The sequence below is a fragment of the Oryx dammah genome, unplaced genomic scaffold, assembly GCF_014754425.2.
Source record: "Oryx dammah isolate SB20612 unplaced genomic scaffold, SCBI_Odam_1.1 HiC_scaffold_19, whole genome shotgun sequence".
Lineage (NCBI taxonomy): Eukaryota > Metazoa > Chordata > Mammalia > Artiodactyla > Bovidae > Oryx > Oryx dammah.
Window position 1 is genome coordinate 43473051 of NW_024070203.1, and position 14561 is coordinate 43487611.

Sequence of the window (14561 nt, forward strand, 5' to 3'; positions counted from 1 at the left end):
GCATTCTTGAAGTCTGAACATAACTGCCCTTCCTTGCTACATCTTTATAGGTGTTTGGTGCACTAATGCCAGTGGGTGATATGAATAATCTGAGGTCTTATTAGGCTGTATATTTATGATATCCATTCTAAAAATGTTCATTTTACATGAGAACCAAGTGATAAAACATGATTAGTAGCCTAGATTTTAACTGAGAACATGAGATTTATTGAAGTAGAATCCCCAATATGTACATTTCTTGAGACAAAAAAATTAGAAAATATCCCCTCCCACTTAAACAAATAAGACTCTAAATGGACAGAAATGGATGTCTTCTCTTACAACAAAGTAGGCTATATATATATATATTTTAACCTTTGTTTTTTATTGCCACAGAGAATGGGATTGCATGAGAAGGATTTTAAAGTCCACAATAGGTTCCCTCTCAGCAGTTGCCCTTCTCTGTAACAATATACACCCACTTCCAAATGAATCCTGCACAGAATCGGCTCTTTCTGGTGATTGACCTGCCCCTTGGGGTGTCTCAGGGGCACTTCTTTAGTAGGTGCATTGTGATATTCTTCACAGCCAGCATGGTCTCTGTACAGGTGGGTTTGATGAGTGTCTCTGGGAGTAAAAAGCCAAAATGCCCAGTGTCACGTAGTTCAAAAGCAAACGTGTAGGGTATTCCATTTTTGTAGGCCCAATCCATTGAGCTACCAGAACTCACATCTAAAAGTTAAAAAAAACAAAAAAACAAAAAAAGGTCAACTTCACTAGAGTATGTAATTTTCTAAATGTATATATAGTACTTGCTTACTAAGCTATACTAAATCTTTCCAATTAAATATCCTTTCAACAGGAGCAATTTAACCAGAGTTCCTTAACACTGAGCTTATGGAACTTATAAATCATACCTGCTATCATCATAAATCATACCTGCTATCATCATAAATCATCCTAGCCACTTTCTGTCTGGTTCTTGCCTCTGACATTTATGAAAACTTTGCTCTTGGAGGATCTAGTCTATGTAGTGATGCTTTTCCAGTACAATGACCTCAATTTCTCAGCCTCAACTTCAATATCATTTCTCTCCACCCTCACTTCATTCACCAAGAAACATACCCATATTGTGGGTTTTTTTCTTTTCTTCCAAGGTCTAGAATATTGAAATTCTGATCTCAGAAAACTCATTTCTTCTATATCCCCTATGTTTTTCACTCCTGATGAACTTGTTGTTTGTCTTTAATTATTACAGTTTCTAAGACTGCCCACAGGCTTCTTAGAATTTCATGGAACTCTCTAACTGACTATGAATCACACCACTAAATTTCTCACTAGACCCTTCTTTCCTAGCCCTTTTCTGCTTTTGATTTACTAATTCTCGATTCCGAAGTCCAGTTTCTCCATTTTCGATCTCAACAGGTAGATAGAGAAAATCTGTTGTAAATTCATTCATTCTGAAGTCTTTCTCCATTACCAGTGGTATTATAGGTGCCTTTTTCCAGACCTTCACTTACATACCCTTCGTCATTCTCTTCTGGTCCTGCCCCTTACTTTATCACTGTTTCCACTCTCATCATGGGTAGTTAACCCAGCACCTCCTCTGCTTCCATCCCACTCTTCACCTTTCTCCTAGCTCAGGAAGAAATGCTGCTCATCTTTTACACGTGACATTGTCTGATACTATTTTTTGTTGCCTTCTCTGGTAGCGAGAGGGTCCCTTCTCCAGGACCTTGTTTTGCTAATAAGACCACCCCTTCTCTTGCATCCTCACTGACCAAAATGTCCCAGCCCTATATCCCTGGAGCACTTCCTTCTCAAGATCCCTATTATATATTATTTTCTTTTTCTTCTTTCTTTTGTTTTCGCTCTCAAAAGATAATCTATATATGTTGCTTCTACATCCTCAACCACTTTCAATCTGGTTCTTGCCTCTACCAGACTATGAAGCCTTTGTTCTTGAAGGTCACCTATGACAGTGGGTCTAATCTCCTTTTTTGTTTTTTCCTTGCTCAGGTCACACTTTTAGCCTCTCAGCAGCATTTAACCTAGCTGATAATCCATTCTGGAAACTCTTTCCTTCTGGCTTCTGTGACCTTACACACTCCAGCTTTCCAGCACAGAACTGAAAGCCCACACTGTGGGCTTGGACTGTATCCAATCACAGCACTTTCTGGGATTCTCTGTGCCTCTGTCTTCCTTGTTAAAAAGGGATCATAGTACCTACTGCATAGAGTTGTTGTGAAAATTAAAGCAATCAGGATGCATTTGGTGTTACTGTTCAGTACCTTTAACCCCAAAGTGCCTAGTATGCAGTTTTTAGCATAACATGCTTTTAATAATTAACTCATAAATGAATAAATTTTCATAGAAGAATCTTTATATACTTATTTCTGAAGTTTATATGATCCAGCCTAACATAACACCATTATTTAAAAATTTTCCCTTTCAAATGCTACCACTTTTTGATGCCATTTTTGCTAAGACAAGTTAGATAGAATTACATGACGATGACAATCAAATGACTCTGCTGTTTCCCAGGACCCCTTTGCTTCAGTTGGGGCCAGAAGGTAGGCTGTGGCTTCCTTGTCCCTCTGGGTTAGAGTCAGTCACTGGAACTGCAAATAGTAGCCATAGTAGCCGAAGTCAGAGACAATATTTGCCAACCCTTACATCATGGCGATATGACAGCCTCATTTCTATGGTAACAGGTTGCTCTCAGTAAATATAACACTATGACTGTGCCTTAATACCAAGCTGAAAGGTGAACTGTGAGTAAGGCTTTTTAAAAATTAATGTTTTTAGATTTTTAATATATATTGTATTGGCATTAACTGGTAATGTGATTTTTTAAAATACTATATTTTCCCTTTCAAAGTGGCTCTTTTAAAAGACAGTTATAGAAAGGTCAGCATTAGACCAATGATCATTAACTTAAAAAAAATTTCTGATACTTAAGATATCACCATTACCAGGATAAACTTATAAAGAATGTTAATTAACAAGCCAAGCATTTCTTCTGAAGGCTGAAGAAGTGATTGGTTAGAAATGGATAAATTGGCTATAATGGATAAATTAAAGAAATTGAGAAATTTGCTAGCTCATTGAAAAGTATAATTGAATGTCAATGTCTATACACAAACATAATAGTGTATATTATATGATCCACTATATGATCATGGTGAGCTTCTAGAACAACACTAGATATTCAGGAATATATGCTTTTTCACTAGATTTTCTAAATCATATAGTCAATGAATTTTATTTTTAAATTTATTTTTGGCTGCACTGGGTCTTTGTCGTTGTGCATGGGCTTTCTCTAGTTGTGGAGAGTGGGGTCTTCTCTTGTGGTGTGTGGACTTCTCATTGTGGTGGCATTTCTTGTTGTGGCTCCCAGGCACCAGGTGCTCAGGCTTCAGTGGTTGTGACACTTGGCCTAGTTGCCCCAAGGCATTTGGGATCTTCCTGGACCAGGGATTAAACCTGTGTCCCTTGCATCGGCAGGCAGATTTTTAACCACTGGGTCCCCAGAGAAGTCTGTTAATGAACTGCAGAGTTTGAAAGACTATGGGAAATGACCTAGTCGCATTCCTCATGCATCACTTGTGCAAACTGAAGCCCAGGATTATCGTCTTCGTCAGGATTCCATCTAACTAGTGGCAGAATTAAGACTAGAATCCACATCTCCTGGTTCTATATATGTCCAAGTTATGTCCATACACTGGAAAGAACTTGTTACTCTTTAGTCACGTGAAATAGATATTTTAATTACCGTTCAAGAAGAAATTCAGTTGATGGTGTTATGTAAGAAACAGAATGTCATAACAAGAATGGTGAAGGAAAGGGATAAAAAGGAAGCTCTTTCAGAGCTGAAACATTACTTCATTTTCTTCTCAAGGCCCATTACCATTTCACAGGAGTTACAACTGCTTAAGGAGCCCATTTGGGTACTTTGTACTGTCATAAGCTCTCAGTTCAACTCTGCAGTCTTTATTACATGCTTAGCATATTCTCTGTGTAGGATTTATTTGGATTGGGACAGTCATTTCTGTCAAGCAGAGTAAAACTAGTCAGACATAAACTTCTATCTTCCTTGGCTAATTTGGTAGTCATAAATTTCATTTTGGGGAGTGGGGGACATATTCTCTCTCTTTTTTTTTAAAAGGGAAGTCATTACACAGGATATTTGTTCAAGAGATGATTCCAACACAGCATCCAAAGGAAACTTACACAATGTGCTGGAGGCAGGCCCGTATCGGTACTGTACCCCATGAACTGACCGAAGTGCATTCACAGCGTTGTAAGCTGCAGATTCCTGTTAATTTAAATGGAGAAATTATATCACATATATCACTGCATTGAAACCTTTAGAAACACCGACATGTCTGAGCATTATCAGTACTCAATTTAGAGAACGCTGGGGACACTGATGAATAGCTGTATTTAATGGTAATATTGTTATTCTTTGTTGCATATTGCATTTGCAGTATGTTTTAGAGCACACTATTTCCCTTAGTTAATTTCTACAGTGAGCCAGTGATCAGTAATATTTCCGTATATAGACAAGGAAAGGAAGGCTCATCAAAGTTCAGTGGTCAGACTGGGGTTACACTGCATGGAATGGCTGGGTTGAAATAAAGACATCTTCTGAGACTGATTTAGTGTTCTGCCCTCTTCATTTTGAACTAGTTCAGAGACACCATTTCTATAAATTACAAAATGCTTGACAGGGCAGAGCTCATGTCAGTCTTACTAATAGCCACATATACACCATTTAGCAACATGGCTGTAATACTTAATCACTATTTTTAAGAGAAATTTTAAAAAATAGATTATTTTAATAAAAATTTTTTTTTAGCCACACAGCATGAGAGATCTTAGTTCCCTGACCAGGGATGGAACCTGCACCCCCTGCAGGGAAAGCATGGAGTCTTTGCCACTGGACCATGAGGGAAGTCCCCTTAATCACTATTTCTTGCAGGTATGTTGAATAAGCATAAATCGGCAAGAGCATCAAGATAATCTTATCAATCCTTAAGAACATACTTCAATGGCTAGGTTCGAGGTAGTTAAAACCCATTTGAATCACTTCTCAAACCCTTTAATTCAGTAGGAGTGACTCCTCGTGTTCTGTATGTTTATCCTTCATGGGAATGAAAACACTTTCAGAATGCTTCCTGACTTCTAAGGTTACACACTCCTCTGGCAGAGCTCAGCCAGGTGTGGCTAAGAGGTAGAAATTCTAAGGTGGAACTTCATACCTATGCCAAAAAGCAGGAAAAATAAATGCCATCAAAATACCTAAAGGTGAATATCCTAAGATGGACTCAAATGATAAAGACTACCCTGTGAAAACATTTTCAAATGATGTGAAAGGACTAGTTTCAGCAAGGAGTTAGAGACATATTGAGTGACCAGTGAGGGGCAAAGAAGTATGCTGAAACTGGTATATGACTCTCCCATTTCCACTTGCCTGTGAATAATTTAATGCAGCACATTGAAGCACTCTGGGCAACACGGTGTTGTGTGTTGGACCCGGCTTCAGCCTGCTGTTCTCACTTACTTCTGGGATGTAGAGAGCAGCATTTGCAGCAAATGCTGCACGAGGTGGCTATTTAGGGAGCAGGCAGTAGGACCTGACAAACATTTATTATTGATCTCCTTGATGACGACATTCTCCTCGTGGGAGCTAACAGAATAGGAATGTAAACACCATAATGATGTATCTTTATGGAGAATGTGCAAAGACTTTTAACATCTTCTCCAATGGCCTCAGCAATAGTCCACGGCAAGGGCAGATATTTCTACATTTAGAAGATTACTGCATTCTGATATGAGGAGACCTTTATTCCTTATTTCAGATGACTAAACCCAAGGGGGGAAAAATCTATTGAGAGGAAAAAAAAAAAAAAACCACTCTGCCTGTTTTCACAAAACATAGTTTTAGCCTTTTGTGATCATCGGACTTCTGTGACTGGGGTGTATGTTGATAAGAAGTTTAGGCATATTTCTTCCACAAAGAGTAGAAACTTCATCAAATTTTCTAAGAATTATTTTCCAGGGTGGCATCTATTTAGATGAGTTTAAATGATTCTTCCTTTCTCCATTGCTTTTTCCCCCCAGTTGTTCAGAAGGACCCAGGCCTCCTTTATTGGATCTCAGCTAAGTAAGAAGTATATTTGTTCTTCAAATATTTTTATATTTAAAGCAGTTTTGGGGACTTCCTGGCAATTCGGTGGTTAAGACTCCATGCTCCCAATGCAGAGGGTACAAGTTCTACCCCTGGTTAAGGAACTAATATCTCACGTGCCACGTGCTGTGGCATAGCATGGCCAAAAATAATAATAATCATTTTTTAAGAGTTAAAAAAAAAAAGCAACTTCATGACCTAAATCCGTTAGCAGAACCACAGAGTCCTACATATTGATGGAATGCTTTTGAACAAGTTGAACAGAATTTAATGGTTTCTGGTTAACATTCACAGACTATCTAGTTTCTGAGAACTGTAATCTTGGTTTTAGCGATTTAGCTTATCTGCAACCCACGAACAGGATTTCTCAATAGGGTTACTGCTGACAGTTTGGACTGAATTGCTCTTTGCTGTGGAAGGCTGTCCTGTGTAATGTAGGATATTTCATAGCATCCTTGGCCTCTACCCACTAGATGCCAGTAACATCTTCCACCCCTGTGGTGGCAATCAAAAAAATGTCCCTAACATTGTCCAGTGTCCAGTAACATCTGGTGTCCCTTGGGAGGAAAGTTCATCACTGGCTGTGAACCACTGATCCAGTTTTCATACCATATCCTCTAATCCAAGACAAAAAGAAATTTAACTGCTGGTGGGAAAATAAATTAAAAATATGGAGACCATCCTCATGTGATAGTTCTGATACATTGCATATTCTATATAATCAGTTGTGAGGATACAAACAGATGCTGTGCCTACTTTAGAAAGGGATGAACAATTGCCTATAGAAATATTGCAGCACAAGGTTCTAGGCTGCCAGGTCACTAACACCGAAAATGAAAAGCATCTTTGATCCACTGAGGAGCTGAAGAATAGCACCATCTAGTATCACTCCCACCTTTACAGTATTTCTCAAGAGAGAGAATTTGCTCAGAATTCTTGCACAAAATGCTAAGAACAGAGTTCCTCTTTTGGATAGGAAACAAGCCTTCGCCAGACCACCTTCTGACCACCTCATGTTCCTCATTCCTCCTAGGTCCTGGACATCTAGATCAGGAATTCCTGCAACCCCAAGCAACAGATGCAGGATTTGGAGATCGAGGTATAGGAAGAAAGGGGATGCTTTTATGAAAAAAACTTTTAAGTGTAACAAACCTACAGAAGTGTATACAAATTAAGTTTACAGCTCGATGAAGGATCACAAGTTGCACACACTCATCCAGTAATCAGCATCCAGACAAAGAACAGAACATCAACAGCAACCCAAAGCCTGCCTACGCCCCCTCCCAATCCCTTCTCCCTCCTTGTTCCTTACTTGTAACGCTATCTATTAGCTTGGCCTGGCTTTGAACTTCATAGGCCTCTAGATGCTATAGACTCTGAGCCAGACTCACTTTACAAGGAATTAATTCCTGTAGTGGATAGCTTGTTGGGTTTCTGAGATGAGGAGAGGAAGGAACTCTGCTCTTTCACTTTCAAGTAATCTCATGCTTGAAAAGCCGTTCATTCTAAGCACCAACTTGTCAGATACATGCTCAGAGACTTAGTAGCATTAAGCAAATAGCGCTTGTAAATTGAAACTTGCTTTTAATTAATGAGAGTCAGACTATAATTTATGAACAATTATTGACTCAATAAAGTTAATTACACTCCTGCATATGTGACCGAAGCTGTAAAACAAATCAAATCTATCCTGACATTTTCCAAATAACATGTGGTAAGAAAGTAAATAGTTTGGAAATGATAGCATTTGAGAAGCAGTATAGCACAGTGGTTAAAAGCAACAACATTGGAGCTAGATTTGGAGTGAATCCTGGGTATGACAGTAAGTAGTGGTGTGTTCTTATTTTAATTATTTAGTATGTTTAGGTTTCAGTTTCCTCATCTGTAAAATGTGTTACTGTATATGATTAAGAAAGATAAATGATATGTATATATGTCATTTATCTTTGTTAATCATAAATAGTATTATATATATATACACTATACTATATATATACTATATATTATATATAATATATATAACTATACTATATATATATGTATAACTATATATGTGTGTGTATATATATATATATAACACACACACACACACAATGCTTGTTGCATCATTACATAGGACCATCTTGGCATTGGAAAAGCATGAAGCCCGACACACATATCCAGCTTCGAGTACTTACCACACAGCTAAAATTGGGGATTGTTGCATACTTGTAAGAATATGGATACAGCAACATCTGAGCATATGCGTGAAAAGATAGGTAAGCCGTGATGTGCTTCCTGTGTTTTCGGAGGAAGTTAGCTACAGCTTTCACTTCCGGCTCAGATTCTGGGAAAGGTCCACAGTACGTATCATCACAAGGATGCATGGAAGCTCCTTCATCTGCAAGTTAGAAAAGAAAATGGGGTGTAGGCACGGGCAGGCAAAAAGGAAGAAACGCAAATAGGCATTGTTAAACTGATTCTTCTGTTTCTGTAAACACACGATATTATCAAGCAATTCATCTAACTTGTCATTTACTGAAATTAATACTGAAAAATCCAAGGTGGCTGGGCAGCCTGAATAGGAACTGGATGCTGCTTGTTTAGCTAAGCCTGCATAAACCACCCTAAAAGGAGGGCTCCAACAGTTGGTGAACTAATTCTGTATGATCCCCCCAGAGCAGGTAAGGACTCTTGTTTATATACTCCATGACACTTGCAGTTTACCACCATAACACTCAACCCACTTGTCATAAGTGTCAATAGTTTACTCATTTAACATGCAGTCAATATTTACACTGACCTGGGTGCCTGGGATATACTGGAAAACAACATAGGAAGAAATCCCTGCTATAACAGAACCTGCATTCAATCTGGATCCTTTGTTAGACTCTAATGCTCTGTGAAGGCAGGGACTGTGTCTTTCTTTTTGGGCACCTGACAACTAGGACAATAATATGCAAGTGTTCAACAAACAGTTGTTGAATAAGTAAATGTCAGATCAAAAGAAAAGGCTAGACATCTGTATAGATGTCTGGTAAGGTACAAATATGGATATATTAAGAACAGGGAGGCAAGACAGAGGTAATTCCACAGAACACGCCAATTTCTGTTATATTTTTAGATCAGCTATAGTCAAACTGGTTTTTATAAAACCCAAGAGAGCTCTCCAGTTATCTTCAGGGTCAGTTCAGTTAAGAAATCCTCAAAGTGAAATTAAAAAAATTTTGAAATTAAAAAATTATGCAAGTCCATGAAGGAGAGGGAGGAAAATAAGATTTACAGTAATAATCACAGAGGATTAAGGTTCCAAGAAATTTTGGAAATAATGGCATTTTCCATAGTGATTTGCCATTCTGAGTCCTTGCTATCTCTCCTATACCTGGGACACTGTAACTCTTTTCCATAAACAAATGGAAAATGTTTGGTAGGTCTATGACCTAGTCTAAGGCTTCCCTGGTGGCTCAGAGGTTAAAGCGTCTGCCTCCAATGTGGGAGACCTGGGTTCGATCCCTGGGTCAGGAGAACCCCCTGGAGAAGGAAATGGCAACCCACTCCAGTATTCTTGCCTGGAGAATCCCATGGATGGAGGAGCCTCGTAGGCTACAGTCCACGGGGTCGCAAAGAGTTGGACACGACTGAGCGACTTCACTTACTCACTTACGACTTAGTCTAGCACTACTGAAAATGAAAAAACTATGACAGGCTAATTCTTGAGGACATTATGTCTCATTTATGCCGAAGGAGAGTCAGGATAGGGAACTTAAAGCAATTGTGGTTTTCCTCCTTTGAGTCTAATTTTGGACTCAAAGTCTCGAAAGCAACTGGGATATGGATGGAACTCAGAACTTAATATAAAAACGATAGCTAATGCTCCAAAAGGAACAGAAAAAATGAGACCTTTGAGCAACACTGATGTAAAGGAGAGATCACAAACTGAGCAGCTACTTCCCGGAGCAGAAGTAATGAGCTAGAGAAACAAGAGCTCACAACAACCCTCATAAATATTCTCAAGGGCATATGGGAGGGCACCGGAAATATTAAACAGGGGCAAGAAGTTATAAAAAGAACCAACAAGATATAATGGAGAAAACCTAACTCATGGGTTGCATGAATAGAATCAATGTGTGAACTGATGAGATGGAATGGATTTTGAAACATTCCCAGAGGCATTGAGAAGGGAACAAAGAATTGTAAAAATGAAAAAAAAAATGAAAGGACATGAAAAATAGAATAATCGCCAACATCTGATTAGTAGGGCTATTAAATGAAAAAAAAATCAAGTTAAACATTTGAAGAATTGCTAACTGAAATTTTGCCACAATTGAAGGTAAAATGGGCTTATTGTGTACCAACATGAGAGAGAAAAGGGAAAATACCAACATGATACAGTACAGTGAAATTTAGGAACAAGGAATCAATTCCAGAGAGAAAGCAGCAGACCATCTATAGAGGAAGGAAATTAGACTCACATCTGACATTTTAAATGGCAGCACTTGTTCAGTCACTAAGTTGTGTTCCAGTTCTTTTTGATCCCATGGACTGCAGCATGCCAGGCTTCCCTGTCCTTCACTATCTCCCAGAGTTTGCTCAAACTCATGTCCACTGAGTCAGTGATGCCATCCAGCCATCTCATCCTCTGTCATCCCCTGTTCCTCCTGCCCTCAGTCTTTCCCAGCATCAGGGTCTTTTCCAATGAGTTGGCTGTTCACATCAGGTGGCCAAAGTATTGGAGCTTCAGCATCAGCCCTTCCAGTAAATATTCAGGGTTGTTTTCCTTTAGGATTGATTAGTTTAATCTCCTTGCAGTCCAAGGGACTCTCAAGAGTCTTGACCACCACCAGAATTTGAAACCATCAGTTCTTCAGTGCTCAGCTCACTTGACATTTAAAACAGCAACACTAGAATAATATTTGCAAAGAATTTTTGAAACAGGAAATTTGAGTCTAGACTTAGAGCTGAATTCATTGAAATGTGAGAGTGAAATAAAGACGTCATGCTGCTACTGCTAAATTGCTTCAGTCGTGTCCGACTCTGTGTGACCCCAGAGTCGGCAGCCCACCAGGCTCCCCATCCCTGGGATTCTCCAGGCAAGAGTACTGGAGTGGGGTGCCATTGCCTTCTCCAATGCATGAAAGTGAAAAGTGAAAGTGAAGTCGCTTAGTCGTGTCCGACACTTTGTGACCCCGTGGACTAGAGCCCACCAGGCTCCTCCGTCCATGGGATCCTCCAGGCAAGAGTACTGGAGTGGGGTGCCATTGCCCTCTCTGAAAGATGTCATAGTTATTGGCATATTCATTGGTTATTTTTTCATTTTCAATGTGTACTTTTTTCACTTACAGTTTTTAAATTTCATGTATTACACAATTTTAAAGTTTTAAAAAGATTTTAGTTATCAATTTTGTCAGATTGCTTACTAAGATTGTTATTGTTGATACTTTCACAAGCAATGGTGAAGAGCACCATCTCTTCTTAGTCTCTGCCAACAATACCCTGAAAGTGCATCACCTTTTGCTTTTTGCCATTTGATGGCAAAATTTGCCTTCCTTACTGCAAGTATGTTCGAACATTGATTTATAGGTTGACATTGGATTGGATATGCTTCTGAATTGGTTAATCTTGTCTTTAGCTCATATTATTGTTGGGCTGTTTATCTTTTTTTTTGGTTGGTTGGTTTAGTTGCTAAGTTGTCTCCAACTCTTGCAACCCCATGGACCATAGCCCACCAGGTTCCCCTGTCCATGGGATTTCCTAGGCAAGAATATTGGAATGGGTGGCCATTCCCTTCTCCAGGGTATCTTCCTGACCCAGGGAGCAGACCTGTGTCTCCTGCATTGGCAGTGGGGAAATGAGCCGCAGGGGCAGCCCTACTCATGTATAAAAGAGCTTTGTAGAGATGTTTGTCATCTGCATTGCATTTTATCCTCATATTTATACTTTTCAATTGTTTATGATAGCTTTTTATAATTTTAGACATCTTAAATTTTATATAATTACTGTGTCTTTTTCAATGGCTTTTGGGCTTCCTGTCTTGGTTAAGAATTTTTTCCTATTCTGAGGGATTGTAGCTTGTTTATAGGTTTTCTTCTAAGAATGTTGTCATTTAAAAAAAATGATCTATTTTTGGCTGTGCTGGGTCTTTGGTGCTGCATAAGCTTTTCTCTAGCTGCAGTGCGCAGGAGCTGCTCTCTAGTTGCAGGGCGCAGGGGCTGCTCTCTAGTTGCAGGGTGCAGGCTTCTCGCTGCTGTGGCTTCTCTTGTTGCAGAGCACGGGCTCTAGGGTGTGTGGGCTTCAGGAGCTACAGCATGTGTGCTCAGTAGTTGCAGCTCCTGGGCTCTAGAGCACAGGCTCAATAGCTGTGGCGCATGGGCTTAATTGCTCAACAGCATGTGGGATTTTCCCATGTCAAGGATCAAGCCTATGTCTCCTGCATTAGCAGATGGATTCTTTGCCACTAAGCTACCAGGGAAACCTCAAGAATGTTATCATTTTATTTTTTTTCCATCTAAGTCTTTAATCTTTTTGGATTTATTTTTATACATACGTAACATACAGCTTTGTCTTTAGTTTTTCTATATTGATAGACAATTCATTCAGCATAATTTATGAAATATTCTACCATTTTCCCACTGAATTGAAACACCACCTTGGTCATATATTAAAATCTCTTGCATTTGTTGATCTATTCCTGGATTCTCTGTTCTGTTGTTCTATTAGTCTCTTTCCATATTGTTAGCCTATCAGAATATAGCAGAATAAAATATGTGCTGATAGCAGACAAGTTCCCCTTACTGTTATTCTTTTTTTCAGTTTTATTGGCTTTTTAGGGTCTGTTTTCTTTTCCATATAGATTTAATGATCATTTTATCAGTCCCCCAAAACATAAATGAAAAACCCTGTTGAGATTCTAGTTGGAATTGCACTAAATTTATACTGATTTTTTGAGGATATTATAATACTGAGTCACCCAATCCAAGAACATGTTCCACCATTCCATTTGCTCAGATGGTGTTTTATGTTCATCACCAATATTTTATCATTCTTTTCTTCAGTATATCTTCTTTACTGTTGTTATTACTATGAATTGGTAACTATTTTTAAAAATTTTTACAAAATTTTAATGGTTACCTTTCATTTATAGTTATTATTAAATATTGCCATATTCCCCATGTTGTACAGTATATCCCTGAATTTATCTTACACCTAATGGTTTGTACCTTCCATTCCCTCATCCCATAACTGCCCCTCCTAGTAACTATGCTTGTTCTCTATGTCTGAGTCTGCTTCTATTTTTGTTATAGTCACTAATTTGTTGTATTTTTATTTTACATGTATAAGTGGTATCATTCAGCCTTCCTACTTCTGTATGACTTATTTAACTTAGCATAATGCCCTCTAAGTCCATGCATGTTGCTGAAAATGGCAAAATTTCATTATTTTCGTGACTGAGCAGTATTCCAATGTATATGTATATCACATCTTCATCCATTCATCTGTTGATGGACACTTACATTGCTTCCACATTTTGGCAGTTATAAGTAATGCTGCTCTGAACATTGGGGTGCATTCCTTCTTGAATAAGTGTTTTTGTTTTTGATATGTACCCAGGAGTGAAATTGCTGGGTCATATGGTAATACTGTTTATAGTTTTTTGAGAAACCATTCTGTTTTCCCTAGTGGCTACCATTGGTAGCTATTTTCCAAATGGTCCTCTAAGAGTGTGGTGGTAGAAGTCACTTCATGATACCATGAGAACTCCTCCCATTCTCCCCCTTCCTGTCCTCTACCAGATCCATCAGATCTAACTAGGAATTAGTTGTCCAAACCATCTCTTTAAACTTCATTTTGGAGGCTTCTATGATGTCAAAATAAACAAATGTGGCCCATTAAACAAATTTTATATTAAATATATATGCTATTTACATATATAAAGTGTTCTGATAACTGTATCCTTAGATAATATCATAATTGGGATAATGAATGACAGCTCAACTGGCATTTCTTTAGAAAATCAGACCCTCTTCTAAATAACATTCTAAGTTGCTAAAGATAAATTACTTGCTTTGTTCAAACTGTCAAGAAAGAAGGCACATAATTCTTTAGTATTCTCATTTTTCATTCTTTCTATAGATTGTAAAGTATTTCTAAGCCATTCCTGAATCTGTAGAAACTAGAGATCTACTTGTTTTTCAGCTAACAGTGGGTAAGGATTGCTGTCTTCTATCTTTTACAAGGTAAGAAAAACCAAACACGGATTTTCTTTTTCAAGAAATAAAATTCTTCTGAGTAGCAAGAGGGATAAATATATTGTACTGAAGACAGAGCCAGTGCTATTATTCCTTTCTGGAGTGGGAAGCATTTAGGGCTATAGACTGAGATGAGAATGGTGAGTGTCTTGTATCTCTGGCTA

The 14561-nt window shown here is 38.4% G+C and overlaps 1 protein-coding gene and 1 long non-coding RNA gene across 2 annotated transcripts in view; one reads left to right on the forward strand and one right to left on the reverse strand.

Moving 5' to 3' along the window:
- Positions 1-253: 253 nt before the first annotated feature.
- CPA6 (carboxypeptidase A6) overlaps positions 254-14561 on the reverse strand; it is a 301255-nt gene continuing 286947 nt past the window's right edge. The window contains exons 9-11 of the mRNA XM_040261346.1: positions 8350-8552; positions 4213-4297; positions 254-711 (exon numbers count right to left, since the gene is read on the reverse strand). Of these exons, the coding sequence (XP_040117280.1) occupies positions 524-711; positions 4213-4297; positions 8350-8552 (476 nt within the window). The 3' untranslated portion in view covers positions 254-523. The remainder of the gene's footprint in view (positions 712-4212; positions 4298-8349; positions 8553-14561) is intronic.
- LOC120878647 lies at positions 2722-14402 on the forward strand. Its single transcript, XR_005724601.1, has 3 exons — positions 2722-2757; positions 7206-7271; positions 14282-14402. It is a non-coding gene; the product is annotated as an uncharacterized LOC120878647 (long non-coding RNA).